Genomic DNA, 14,935 nt, shown 5'->3' with positions numbered 1-14,935 from the left:
AGGGGGGGGGTAAATCAATGTGAATAACAGGAGTAGGGCAATACACTTGTACCTTGTATACATACAGGGTGGTACGGAAAAGTAGGATGCAATTACGTCATCATATGTATACAGGGTGACCAAGGGGTTCTAACATTTTTATTTAATTTTTTCCCCCAAAATGCTTGAGCTGTAGATAAAGGTAGAAATTGTGTGAACCACACCATACAAATTCCAATGACCGAGGGGTTCTAACATTTTTATTTAATTTTTTCCCCCAAAATGCTTGAGCTGTAGATAAAGGTAGAAATTGTGTGAACCACACTATAAAAATTCCACCAGCCTTGAAAGCGCTAGGTCACGGGTTCGATTCCCGCCCAGGGCTAACTTTATCCTAAACAGATGAGGTTCGTTTTCTAAACAGATGGCTTTCTCCTATCGTGTCCTACTCTCTTCGATTTCGGGGCGATAAGACCTCCTGTAAGCGCTAGGCCGCGGGTTCGATTCCCGCCCGGGGCGGATTTTATCCTGATGGGATAATGTTCGTTCTCGGAACGGCTGGCTTTAGTGGCTTTCTCCTATCCTGTCTCCCTTCTCTCTTAGATTTCGGGACGATAAGACCATAGCAGTTACAGTTCCCTCTGTCAAACCTTTTCAAATTAAATTGATCTCAAGAACAAGATAAACATAAACCCTTGACAAATGGAGTGTGTTTGAAGGCATGTGATGTGTTTAGTCGACCAGCGCAGCAACCCCTTAAGGGGGCGAAAAATAAAAATAAATAAACAATCTAAAATCACAGGATAAACCACTAAAAACGTTCTCAAATTCTTTGATTTCTGAAAACCCTGTATATTTTGTACTATTTATAGTCGAGTGATACATCCAGTATGTTATGGAGTTCTTGTCAGCGTCACTTTTTTGAGCTCGCTGTAGGGGGTCTCAATAAAAATGTTGTTTTTTGAGGAGGAGGAGGAGGAGGAGGAGGAGGAGAAGAAGAAAACAATAGAGAAACAATACTGATCAGGGTGTCTCCTTTAAAAAATAACAAAAAGAAAAATGGCGTTGACTTTGTTTCTATTGAAAATGCACCAAAATGCACCGTTTCAAAAAATTGCCCTACAAACATCTAAAGCACATTGAATGCTTTTGTTCCCAACTAGAGATAATTAAGCAATGTTGCGCGTGGTTGGTAACTGAACGGACAGAAACTGGATACCAGGTGACAGAAACTGGATACCTAGGCAATTCGTACTTTTGGTACCTAATCCATACAGTATGATCCATCTAGACTCGTCCACCCTGTAATTTTTACTGACATATAACAGTTCTCCTTTCCAAACTACTCTCCCCTTAATCTCTCTCTTTCTCTCTCTCTCTCTCTCTCTCTCTCTCTCTCTCTCAGCTTTTGTTTTGTGTTTGTGTTTCAAGTATTTAATTCGATACGGAAAAAATAGGTATACCTAATTAGAATAGAAAAAAAATGGCGGCCATCTTGGTTTGTCAAATTTAAAAGACGCACTTGTTTTCGGCACATCAATATGGCGGATATTTATTTGGCCCCTTAATTCAAATCTATATCATGATTTTATATTCATTCTGATCAACAGGAAATATGAAGGTTATGCAGTTATGCTACCTTCCTTAGAAGTTCTTTGCTGCATTCTTATGACCAATTTAGACACGATTTGGACATCATAGTGGCTTGATTGAGATCACCCTGTAGTTTTGTTATTTTTCCGGCCACCCTGTACCTATAGTGTAGATCCGGGTGTCTACAATATTTCAAGTCTTAATTCCTGTCTAAAACTCGAGGCGCTAAACAAATCGGTATTAATTTATCAATTCATACCTGCTCTTCTGGTTCTAACTCCCTAATCCTGTTATCCTAATACATGCTGGTGTTTAGACAAACACGATTAACAACAATTTTTTGGAAATTCAAATCCCTCACTCACTTTCTCTTTTTCTTTCTCCCTTTCTTTCTCTTCTCTCTTTTTTCCTCCTCTCTATTTACTTCCCTTTTTCTCTCCCTCTCTCTTCCTTTCTCCTTTTATCTCTGACTTTTTCTCTCTCTAATTTTCTTTCCTTTATCTTTCTCTTTTTAATTCTCTCTTTTTTTATGTCTCTCTCTCTCTCTCTCTCTCTCTCTCTCTCTCTCTCCATATGATAAATTTCAAATTTCCCAACAACTCCTCTTCTCTTTCCTAAAGAATGTTCAAATCACTATGTATTCTGTATATAGAATAGAATAGAATATACCTTGTTTATACTGCCAGCATAGGACTGAAAAGTCCCTTTACTCTCGCAGTCTAACCAAGGTCTTACATATTTGATACATTATGGGGGGTAGGAATTGATGGGGGGTATGGGGGGTAGGAGAAAGAAGATATATGTATAGTGTGTACCTGTGTACAAGTTCAATATCCTTCCACATATACATAGGTATGTATACGATGTACATAAATATACATAGGTATATAATATTATGTAGGTATGTACCCATATAGGGGGTTATAAAAATAAGTAAAGAAGGCTTAAAAATAAACCTCGTCTTCTAATCAAAGAAATAGGAGGGATAGACGATAGAAATGAAAAGTAAGAGGGAGAGGGAGGGAGAGAGAGAGAGTGAGAGGAAGAAGAAAGAGATAGAAAGAGGGAGAGAGAAAGAAATAAGGAAAGAGTGAGAGAAAGAGAGGAAAAGGGAGAGAGAAAGAAGATTTGAAGAACATTTCGCAAGTGAGAATTAACACGAACGTAATTATAATTCCTATTTCTCTCCCTTCTCTCTCTCTCTCTCTCTCTCTCTCTCTCTTCTTGTTTTCCAAGCTGAAGGATCAAACAGAAATTCTGGTAGGTGTGTGTGTGTGTGTGTGTGTGTGTGTGTGTGTGTGTGTGTGTGTGTGTGTGTGTGTGTGTGTGTGTGTCTAAAAAATTAAAACTTTTCAATTCGCGTGTTTTTCTAAAATCTTATTTTAACCCTTTCAAATTACGTGTAAAATTCCATGCCTCGGCTGGGATCGAACCCACGCCCTCCTGTTTACCAGGCGAGCGTCTTGACCACTACGCTACCGAGGCAGGTGGTGGCCCTCAATAACGGCTAACGGCAGACTCATCTACACTCTACCTTGCGTGTAAAAGTGTCTTTTGATAGACAATTGAAGGTTTTTAGTCCGTCCTTCCTTTATTATTACAATAGTAATAAAAAGGTATAAGGGACGGACATATTGTATTCGCTTCGGTGTCGTCTGTCTGTCTGTCGGTCTGTGCCCATAGAAGGACTTATCCAAACCTGGTCGACCTATATATCAAATTAAAGGTCTTTTTTAAATTTTGAACATGAGATACAACCAACTGAGAATACAACGAAGGTGTGGGTTAATAGAAAGTAAAAGTAGCCCCGCCCACACATTTTACATTCAAAAGAAAGGGACGTCTGCCTACAAATCAAAGAGGTCATTTAGGAAAGATAAAAATACATTAGAATTAGATATATATTTACGTATACTCTTTATACATATGGTCATATCAAATTGAAATGAAAACTGTACACTAAAACGCATGTACCTATTTGGATATTGGAAAAGAAAAGCAATGATGAAGAAAAAGGAAATAAAAAACAGAAAGAAGAAAAGAAAACAAGAGAGAGAATGAAAGAGGAGGAGAAGGAAAAGAAGAAGTCGAAGAAGAAGAGGAAGGAAGGAGGAAAAGATTTGAAGAAGAAGAAGGAAGGAAAAGAAAGATTCAGACGGTCTCAAAAATAGAAATAATTTTTTTTCTTATTTTATCTGCTTTATATTTAGTTGACTCCACAATTATTGTAATTTTTTGCAGTTTATCTGTAAATAAATGCCCTTGCCCAAGTTGGGTGATTATGGGGCCTATTATTATTATTATTATTATTTCGTTCATATCGCGTACCTACTCCGCAAATGAGATTTTCTTCAGCCGTCATGCATTTCTAACGGGACGTCTTTTCCAACGAAAATTTCCTTGTTAACTCGGAGGGTACCTACAACTCCCGTCTCTAAAAACTTTAGCAGTTATGGAGTGACTTCAAACACCTAAAAAAAACAATAATAATAATAAAAAGACATTTGCCCTCTAATCCAGAGATTGCCAGTTTTCTGGTAGCTCTTGCAGTTCGCAGAAGTTGAGAGCAACTCTTACTAGACTAAATGGTAGCTCGCCAAGGACTTCCTAGTCATCTAAGTAGCTCGCTAGCTCGTGACCGTTTTTTATTGGATTTCATAAAAGAAAGATATTGTTGGGTTGAAATTTGTAAGACTCTGGTTTATTTATCTAGGGGCAGTTGAATGTTTCGAATAATATTAAATTGGTCGTTGTACATATATTCTCTAATCGAAGGCATTTTGTATTTCCCAGATATTTTTTTCTTTCTCTGAACAGTGATGTACATATAAGTATTCAGATAAATGATGAACAGATTTAACAATGAACAGCTTTTAATAATAAAAGAAAGTTCACGAGAATTCGGGAGGAAAGATATCCAACCCATATGGGACCCAGAGCCCATTTCTTTCTTACATAAGAATAATAACAGTGCTTTCTTTATATTCTTCAAATGAGACTAACAAGTTAAAGTACACCAGCAATACGCTCTACTATTATTGTAATCAAACTCCAAATTATTGACTATATAAACAATCTGGATGGGATGCCTCAATTGTGATACGAACCCGCAAGCACATGATTACCAGCCGAGCGTCTTGATCACGACAAGCAGTTTTCGTTTATCAGTTATCAAGCTCTCGTAATGGAGTTCTATTTCCATTCTGGATTCATATGAACTTGTGGAATGTCAAAAAATATATATACATATACCTAAGTCAAAGATACTAGTACTACTAGTAGGTACTTCTTCAAATTGAATGGAGGAGTTGCAAATGGGTAAAAATTATAAATAAATGGTCGGTTCCTATGTAAAAAGTTGGGAAAAATCCAAATCTGAGGTCAAAACTCCGAAATAATAACTGTAAAAGGTCGAAAATTCAATTTTTATAATGAAAGAGTTCAAAGATTTGTGACGTCAGACTTAACGCAGTTGCTATTTTTGTCCGCTAGGTAGCGCCACTATGCAAGCACGCTAGCGGCGGAGCAGAAAGAACTGCGCAGAAACGTATGCGCACAAACACATTAATGCGTTGCCTGTGAGGGAGCTTTGCTCGGGACATTTGATGTGACGTCATCGCCTACGGGAGCGTATGCCGTGACGTCAAAGTTTACGATTTACCTGTATTTTTTAAATCGATTTATCTCGGGATCTAGAAGTCGTAGAAGAAAAAGAAAAATTCCGTTGGTCCTCATTTTTCCTGCTCTATGACTTTGAAACATCACCCAAGTAAGCGCAACTGGTCTATTCTTTTATAAACCTACTCCCTCTCTCCCCTCCTCTACATCCTAACTCTTTCACAAATCCCCTCCTCTTCCTTCTTCGATCTCTCCCTCCCTCCCTCTTTTTCCGTCTCTTTCTTACTCTCATCTCTCCTCCTCCCTTTCCCACTCTCTTTCTCTTCCTTTCTCCTCACTCGAGCCACAACTCTTTCAATTCTATCTCTTTCTCTGTCTCTCTCTATCTCTCTTTCTCTCCCTCCGTCCTTCTTCTTCAAGAGCATTTATTTTTCTTTTCCGCAACTTCTGAAATAATAAGAAGCAAAAGCCCGGAAAATCCCTCGAAAAGTTTTCTTGATTTTTTTTTTTTTTTTTTTTTTTTTTTTCAACTAAAAAACACTTCCCCTCTCTTTTTTTTTTTTTTTTTTTTTTTTTTTTTTTTTTGTCAGCTATAAAAGTCACCTCCTCTCCTTTTCCTCCATCTTCTTCTCTCTTCCATCTTTTCTCATCCCTTCATCCTTCCCTCTGTCTTATTTTTTTCTTCTCTCCATCCTCCCCTCCTTTATCTTCTCTCTTTCCTTCATCTTCCCTTTTTCTTTTCTTCTTCCCCTCCTCTGCTTCCTTTCATCACTTTCTTTTTATTGAGCTATTCATTTTCATACCACTGTTCAAGAGTTTTTTCCTTCTTCCTCTTTTTCTCTCTCCTTCCGTCCCCCTTTTCCCTATGATTCTTGTTTAATTTGACCTCTTAATTGTATAGTATTTTTCCCCAAGACATCGCAGAAATCAGCACTATTCTTATCATTCACCTATTTGGACACTGGCGAATGTTGAAACTACAAAGGAATTTCACTCTCGCAGCCTAATAGACCTATCCCATTCTTCTTCTTCTTCTTCTTCTTCTTCTTCTTCTTCTTCTTCTTCTTCTTCTTCTGCTTCTTCTTCTGCTTCTTCTTCTTCTTCTTCTCCTCCTCCTCCTTCTTCTTCTTCTTCTTCTTCTTCTTCTTCTTCTTCTTCTTCTTCTCCTTCTACTTCTTCTGCTGCTTCTTCTGCTGCTTCTTCTTCTGCTTCTTCTTCTTCTCCTTCTTTTTCTTCTTTTTCTTCTCCTCCTCCTCCTTCTCCTCCTTCTTCTTCTTCTTCTCCTCCTCCTCCTTCTTCTTCTTCTTCTTCTTCAAGTGAAAACAGTGTTGAAATTTGCTCCGTGTTTTTTTTCTAATTTCTAGTGGTTTAAACGGTTTAAATATTACTAGTGTGGATTAAACTTAATATTTAGAGTCCAAGGATTAATAATTTAATACTATTTACCTGTGATACAAGTTTAAATCTATTTTATTAAGTAAAAATTATATGTGATTAATTCATACAAAAAATTTTTCATACAAGATCGGTTACCTAGTAACGAAACAATATTATACTGTAACTAAGCAATACGTGATAAGTAATTAATAAACTATCAACATAAAAGCTAATTAATAAAAATTGTAAACATTTTTAAAAATCTGTAAATAGTCATTAAACTTTTGCCATTAAAAGTGTTTATATAAAGTAATCTTTAACCCCTTCATTTCGCGTTTTCTAAAAAATTAAAACTTTTCAATTCGCGTGTTTTTCTAAAATCTTATTTTAACCCTTTCAAATTACGTGTTAAACATTTTTAAAAATCTGTAAATAGTCATTAAACTTTTGCCATTAAAAGTGTTTATATAAAGTAATCTTTAACCCCTTCATTTCGCTTTTTCTAAAAAATTAAAACTTTTCAATTCGCGTGTTTTCTAAAATCTTATTTTAACCCTTTCATATTACGTGTTTTTTTGTGTTTCATCATGGAGTGTACTGACTGTAATGGAAAGTTACCTAAAAATGGAAACTATGTTCACTGTCATGCATGTGGTGGTGACTATCATTATACCTGTACGTCTCTGAGTGAGAAATCGTATAAGTCCATGTCTAAACCTAAGAAGTTAGAATGGAAATGTCTTGAATGTAGAAAGATCAATGCTAGTCAAATGAGTGCGAAGTCAAGCACAAGGAAAAAGTCTGAGTCTGAAAATTCAGACTGCGAGTCTGACATTTCTGATATTTTGGCAAGAAGAACTCGGAAATTAAAAGTGCATGATAATGAAAAAGTGAGTGATAAATCCATGGAGCAACTGTTTGAACAGTTTGAAAACAGGCTGTGGAAGAAAATGAGTAAGAAGTTGTCTGATATTGAAGAGTTCATGGGCTTTGCTTCTTCAAAAATTGATGATTTTTCTAAATTGATGAAAGATATTCAGAAGAAACAAGTGACTATGGAAGTTGCCCAGGAAAAATTGCGACAGGAAAACATGGAGTTGAAGAGTAAGTGCAAGGCGCTTGAGATTGGACTGAATGAAAATGCGCAACTGTTCAACAGAAACAAGCTTGAAATTACCAATATTCCGACTACGGTGGCTAATCCGAATGAAGTGGTGGCAAAGGTTCTGGAGAAAGTGAATGGAGAGAAGATAGATGAAAAGTCTTATGGTACTGAAGTAAGAAAGTATGAAAATCAAGTGAATGTTGTTGTTCAGTTTGAGTCCGTAGTACAACGTGACAAGATTGTGAAGAAAAAGAGGGCCGAAAGAACTGTCAAGCTTGGGGATGCAATGAACACAGCTGATGATCAAATGATTTATATTAATGAAAGTCTCACTCCCTACTATGCAAAGTTATATGGGGAAGCAAAGAAGATCAAAAAGGAGAAGAAGTACGCGTTCATTTGGATTCGAGATGGAAAAATCTTGTTGAAGAAAACAGAACAATCCAGACCCATGAGACTTATGGCTATGGAGGATTTGGGTAAACTCTAAGACATTCACTTAGTACCTACCCAAATTATGTAAATAATATGTTTTTATTGATTATTATCGCTTATGAACAGAGTTCCTCAATATTTACAAGATATCAAGAAAGTTAAAGTTAAATGTTCTGTAGTTGAAGATCTTGATTCCTGGATTTGTTCTGTTAATAGTTCGTCATTTACTTGTGTCCATGTGAATGTTCAAGGCATGAAAGGAAAATGGGACTATTTATTGATTTTGTTTGAAAAATTCTTATCCAAATTGGATGTTATTGTTTTCACTGAAACACAACTGAGTACTGAATTATCCAAATTGGACGTTATTGTTTTCACTGAAACACAACTGAGTACTGAAGAAGCTGAGCTGTACAATTTTAAAAACTTTAATCAAGTCTCCTGCTGTAAAAGTTCAAAGAAAGGTGGAGGTATTATTGTTTATGTTCGTAAAGAATTTCAAATAGAAGAGCTGATTTATCAGTTTGAAGATGCTGAAAATATTAATTTGAAACTAACTAATGTGAATTCTAAGCAAGAGTTAAAGTTAATTGCGATCTATCGTTCTCCTAATCCCAATAATGATGCCCACAAATTCATCCAAGATTTAAACTGGTGGCTCCAAATGACGGTCAAAAAAAATGAGACTGTTGTTATGATCGGAGATATTAATATTTGCACTATGAAGAAAAACAATATCAATTCAAGTTATTTAAATGTTCTTTACAATAATAGTTTAATACCTACTATTAAATTACCTACCAGAGAACGTTTATCCAGTGATGTAGTTACCTCTTCATGTTGTAAGCTTAGGGGATGAGCTAACTTTTGTGCTTATTATTGTTTGTAAATAAATATTTTCATTCAATTCAATTCAATTCAATTCTTCTCCTCCTTCTTCTCCTCCTTCTTCTTATTTTCCTTCTTCTTCTTCTCCTTCTTCTTCTTCTTCTTCTCCTTCTTCTTCTTCTTCTCCTTCTTCTTCTCTTTCTCCTCCTTCTTCTCCTCCTCCTTCTTCTTCTTCTCCTTCTTCTTCTTCTCCTTCTTCTTCTCCTTCTTCTTCTCCTCCTTCTTATTCTCCTTCTTCTTATTCTCCTTCTTGTTCTCCTCCTTCTTCTTATTCTCCTTCTTCTTCTTCTTCTCCTTCTTCTTCTTCTTCTCCTTCTTCTTCTTCTCCTCCTTCTTATTTTTCTTCTTCTGCTTCTTCTTCTCCTTCTACTTCTTCTGCTTCTTCTTCTTCTTCTGCTGCTTCTTCTTCTCCTGCTGCTGCTTCTTCTTCTTCTTCTTCTCCTTCTTCTTCTTCTCCTCCTCCTTCTTCTTCTTCTCCTCCTTCTTATTCTCCTTCTTCTTCTCCTCCTTCTTCTTATTTTCCTTCTTCTTCTTCTTCTCCTTCTCCTTCTTCTTCTCCTTCTCCTTCTTCTTCTGCTTCTTCGTCTTCTTCTTCCCACGTCATCCTATTTCTCCGGTCGACATTTCCCTCTCTAATTGTTGTTTCATCCTCATTGCAGGCAGGGCCATATTCAGAGGGGGCACACGGCCCCTTCCCTCTAATACCCTCCCTCGAGCTTCAATGTTCACCAATGCGTGTGTGTGTGTGTGTGTGTGTGTGTGTGTGTGTGTGTGTGTGTGTGTGTGTGTGTGTGTGTGTGTGTGTGTGTGTGAAAGAGAGAGATAGTGGAGGGGTGGAGGGAGGGGGAGAGAGAGAGGGAGAGTGGAGGGCGAGAGAGAGAGGGAGAGAGAAGGAATGCCTGTACCTACCGAGATGATGAGAAAGAGAGCAAATTAGGACAGAGTGGAAGGGGATAATCAGGTAAGAAAGAAGAGCCTTGCCTAAAAGAGAGAGAGAGAGATAGAGAGAGAGAGAGAGAGAGGGAGGGAAGGAGAGTGTGTGAGAGAGAGAAGGAATGCCTATACCAAGATAATGAGAAAGGAAGATTGAATGAAGAAAGGGAGGAGCGAGAGAGAAGAGAAAAGGAGCGACAAGGACAGAACTAAGAAATTAAAGCCTATACCGCCTTGAGATGAGAGAGAGAGAGAGAGAGAGAGAGAGAGAGAGAGAGACAGCGAGAGCGAGCGAATAAGAAATGGAAAGAGAGAAGAAGAACCAGGTAAAAATAGAAAAACCTTGTTTATAAAGAAAGAGAGAGAGGAAGAGGAAGAGAGAGGGTGAGAAACCATGTACAAGAAACACGTATGTAAAGTATAATTACGTTTACGTATTTATTACGTGCTACATACTTAACACATATACCTAACAAAGGAAGGTTTACCAGTGTGTGAAATGTAGGTACCTACCTACATATATGCACTATGTGAAAAATAAATAAATAATTAAATAAACAACTGCTACATTAGACTCACATGGTCTGTGTCATAGCATGCCCATCCCGTAGTATGTCCCTCATCAGATGGGCGATAAGAGACACAGTACTTCCCTTTAAGTTGCTGGGAGTGCTGGGTCAATATACGAGAACACCAGAAAGTAACCTGTTGAAATATTTGCAAATCGAAATGCGCCCTAATTTTTGTCGATGGTTGGTTTCGAACCCGGGACCTTCCTCTCTAATACTTCAGTTCAGCTATTGCAACATTGCATCATCCCTGCTTATATTGTAGTTAATGTTATTTTTATTTCTTTCAATTAAATTATTTTTTATTTACTTTTAAATGCAATAAAAGGAAGAACCCTCCTCCCTCTCTCTCTATCTATCTATCTTTCTCTCTCTCTCACTCTCTCTCCTTCTCTTTCTTTCTCTCTCTCTCTCTCTCTCTCTCTCTCTCTCTCTCCTTCTCTTTCTCTCTCTCTCTTTCTCTCTCTCTCTTTTCTTTATCTGTTTTTCTCTGTCTCCCCTTTTCTCTCTCTCTCTCTACCTAACAGCTAACACTTATGTAATTCTTTGGTATTTTTTAATGCGCTTCTTTTCTCTCTCTCTCTCTCTCTCTCTCTCTCTTTCTTTCTTTCTTCCTTCCTCCTTCGTCTTCTCTCTCTTTATTTTTCTCTTTCACTCTCTCGTCCTTTTCTGTTTCGCTTTTCATCTTTTTTCCCCCTTTAATTTATTTCTATTTTTGTTGTGTTTATTTATCCCCCCCCCTCTCTCTCTCTCCCTCATTTTTTACCACTTTCCTTCTTTCTCTCTTCTTCTCCTCACTATAATTCCCCTTTTTTCGTTCTTCTCTCTCTTTCTCTCTCCCTCTCTCTCTCTCTCTCCCCCCTCTCTCCCTCTCTCTCTCTCTTTCTCTCTCCTTCATATTTCCTGTAATTATGTTCTATCTTATGTAAGAAAAAAACACTACCTAGGAATACAGTTGCAGAGGGAAGAAAAGAAAGAGAGAGAGAGGGAGAGAGAGAAAGACGAGGATGAAGAGAGGAAGAGATTATTATTATTATTATTATTATTATTATTATTATTATTATTATTATTATTTCATTATTATTTGTTTCTCCTGGTAAGTTCTACATCAGGTTGTTTCTTTCTCTTTCCTACCTTACGCTACGTTCACAACTAGGCTGGCTAATGAACGAATGATCTGCAATCTGCAACTAAAGTGACAGGCCTCGGGCTAAATGCGGTTGAAATAAAAATTAAAAAAACTAAAAACTCGGACCTCACTTCGTGCCGTTCCACCGGCTAATAGGTTTTATATCATTATTTATTGGTCCATAATGATGTCGATGGATAATCCGCCATTAATGTAATGGCGCAGAAAAGTGCACTGGGGTGGTTCACTAGACAATTAATGCAATACAGGGTGGACCCACTCATTTTAGAGTGATTTTCCTCCCTGATGGCACACTGAGAAGAAAATCATTGATAGGGTCCAATAAATTGTAGAAGACCTAAGAAAAAGAGGTTTGCGTTGGATATCGCCAACTGTAACACCTACATAGATTAGGTCTTATCGTCCCGAAAGCGAAGAGAAAAGGAAACCAGGATAGGAGAAAGCCAGCCGTTCCGAGAACGAACCTTATCTGTTCAGGATATAATCCGTCCCGGGCGGGAATCGAACACGCGGCCTAAGGTGGCCTCCTACGATCTACTAACTCCCCAACATACTTATGAACGACCCAGTATACATAATGTATTTTATCATTATCACATACCTAAGTATATTTATATCTACGGGATATGTAGGTTTAGGTATACAATTCCCCCTCCTATCTATCTCTCTCTCCCTCCCTCCCTCTCTCTCTCTCTCTCTGTCTCTCTGTCTCTCTCTCTCTCTCTGCTTGATAAAAGCTCAGTGTTATGGAAAATTACTATCAACAAGTTACTTGGAGCCAGCAAATGGAAGTTGGGGGAGGAGAGAAGGGAGGGAGGGAAGAGAGGGAGAGAAGGAAGAGAGAGGGACAAAATGAAAAACAAGTCAGAAGAGCGGAGTGGGGGATAGAGAAAACGCGAAGGAGGGAGGGAGAGGAGCGGGATAAAATTGTCTCTCTCTCTCTCTCTGCTTGATAAAAGCTCAGTGTTATGGAAAATTACTATCAACAAGTTACTTGGAGCCAGTAAAATGGAAGTTGGGGGAGGAGAGAAGGGAGGGAGGGGGACAAAATGAAAAAGAAGACTGGAGAGGGGAGTGGGAGATAGAGAATACGCAAAGGAGGGAGGGGGAGGAGAGAAGGGAGGGAGGGAAGAGAGAGGGACAAAATAAATAAGAAGACTCGAGAGGGGAGTGGGGGATAGAGAAAACACGAAGGAGGGAGGGAGAGGAGAGGGATAAAGAGGAAGGGAAGAGAGGGAGAGAAGGAAGAGAGAGGGGCAAAATAAATAACAAGACTGGAGAGGGGAGTGGGGGATAGAGAAAACGCGAAGGAGCGAGGGAGAGGAGAGGGATAAAGAGGAAGGGAAGAGAGGGAGAGAAGGAAGAGAGAGGGACAAAATGAAACAGAAGTCAGAAGAGGGGAGTGGGGGATAGAGAGCGAGTGGGAGTGGAGAGAGGAGGAGGGATAAAATGGAAGTAGAGAGGGGAAAGAAGAGAGAGGAGGGAAGAAAAGAAAAGGGAAGGGGAGAAAAAATGAGAAAGAGAGAGAGGAGAGAAAAGAAGGAGAAGAAGAGAGAGAGAGAGAGAGGAGAGAGGGAAGACGAGAGCAAATGGGAGTTGGGAGGGAGAGGAAAAAAATGTGTAAGGAGGTGGAGAGAGGAGGAGGGATAAAATGGAAGTAGAGAGGGGAAAGAAGAGAGAGGAGGGAAGAAAAGAAAAGGGAAGGGGAGAAAAAATAAGAAAGAGAGGGAGGAGAGGGAAGAAGAGAGAGAGGAGAGGAGAGAAAAGAAGAAGAAGAAGAGAGAGAGAGAGGGAAGACGAGAGCAAATGGGAGTTGGGAAGGAGAGGAAAAAAAATGTGTAAGGAGACTGGAGACTTTTCCTGTAATTATGTTCTATCTTATGTAAGAAAAAAACACTACCTAGGAATACAGTTGCAGAGGGAAGAAAAGAAAGAGAGAGAGAGAAAGGCGAGGATGGAGAGAGGAAGAATGCAAAGGTCACAAAGGTGCAAAGTTTAAACGAACAAATGGGAGGGAGAGAGAGAGACGTAAAGACGGAGGGAGAAAAGATAGAGGGAAGAGAGAAAGAGGGAGAGGGAGGAAAGAGAGGGAGGGAGAGAGAGACATCAATATTATGAGGTTTCATATCGGAAATTAACAAAGTTTTCAAATTGCTATTCGAAAACCCACATGAACCTATGTCACTTCTCTTTCTCCCCCTCCCTCTCTTTCTCTCTCTCCCTCCCTTTCTCTCTCTCTCTCTCATCTTCCCCTTTCATCTTGTTCTCTAAGAGACTCTCCCTTTGCAACTGTTTCTCCATCTCTCCCTCTTTCTCTCCCCCTCTTTCTTTCTCTCCCCCTCTTTCTCTCTCTCTCTCTCCATCATCTGTTTCTCAACTTTTTCTCTCCCCCTTTCTCCCTATCCCACTGTTTCTCTCTTTCATATTTTTGCGTACCTTTGTCTCTCTCACTCTCTAAAAAAATCTAGAGTTACCTACTTCCTCTCTTCCACTTGACCTGACTTCACTTTACATCAAAGTGTCGTCACAATATCAGACATACATAGGAAGGTTTACATAAATGCTGAAACTAGGTAAAATACATAATAACTGGATATACCTATCATCAGGTATTCAGGTGTAAATGAAGGTATTTTTATTTATTATGAGTCTGGTTGCTCCTCTCTTGTGAGAGGTTATGCAATTTTATCACTGTGACCTTTTTAGATCTATTGTGACCAGTGTTTTTTCCCCTGTCTACCTAAACTGGTCCTTGTGATAAGTCCGGTTATGGCAGATATGGGGTTTCAATTTCCTAGTTTACTCCGGCCAGAAGTCAGTCCCCTTGATGAGAAGGGTTAGATTCTGGAATGGTAAATAGGGTGTATATCTTTAAAAGGGTGCATTACATAGTTCATATACATACCCTCTTAGTACGTGCACCTACATCTATCAGATAAAGTTAAGTACGTACCTAGTACCTACAGAGTAAAAGTTGCTGTACCTAGCCTATTTGTGGTCAACTCCCGAACATTTTCGACACCGAAAAATTCTTCAGACTACCTGCATCATTTGGTCATTTTGAAAATTTTAAAGCCCGAAGATTGGCTCTATTTCTGAATTCCTTTTTATTTTCTGGATCTGTCCTATTTTCTGGGTCTGTCCATAGAAAAGGCTGAAATTTCTTACACCAAAGAGTTGGCAAATTTTTACCAAAAATTTTTTGCCGGTGAGTGGTGTATCAAATCTCCTGTTCTGCTCGCAAATTTAATTTAGCTTTAGAATCTTAGAAAATTAAATTCAAGGTGG

The 14,935-nt window shown here is 38.5% G+C and overlaps 1 protein-coding gene across 1 annotated transcript; it reads left to right on the top strand.

Moving 5' to 3' along the window:
- Positions 1–7,154: 7,154 nt before the first annotated feature.
- Positions 7,155–8,162, top strand: LOC108252062. The gene has a single exon (XM_017442959.1). The coding sequence runs from the start codon at positions 7,155–7,157 to the stop codon at positions 8,160–8,162; it is 1,008 nt and encodes a 335-aa protein (XP_017298448.1).
- Positions 8,163–14,935: the final 6,773 nt, after the last annotated feature.

Source organism: Diaphorina citri, unplaced genomic scaffold, assembly GCF_000475195.1.
Source record: "Diaphorina citri unplaced genomic scaffold, Diaci psyllid genome assembly version 1.1 scaffold253, whole genome shotgun sequence".
In the NCBI taxonomy this organism is placed as follows: Eukaryota; Metazoa; Arthropoda; class Insecta; order Hemiptera; family Psyllidae; genus Diaphorina; species Diaphorina citri.
This window is presented reverse-complemented; position numbering and strand designations above follow the sequence as displayed.

Bases quoted from the DNA above. Each gene is read 5' to 3' on its own strand.
- LOC108252062 (XM_017442959.1), top strand. From the start codon at position 7,155: ATGGAGTGTACTGACTGTAATGGAAAGTTACCTAAAAATGGAAACTAT.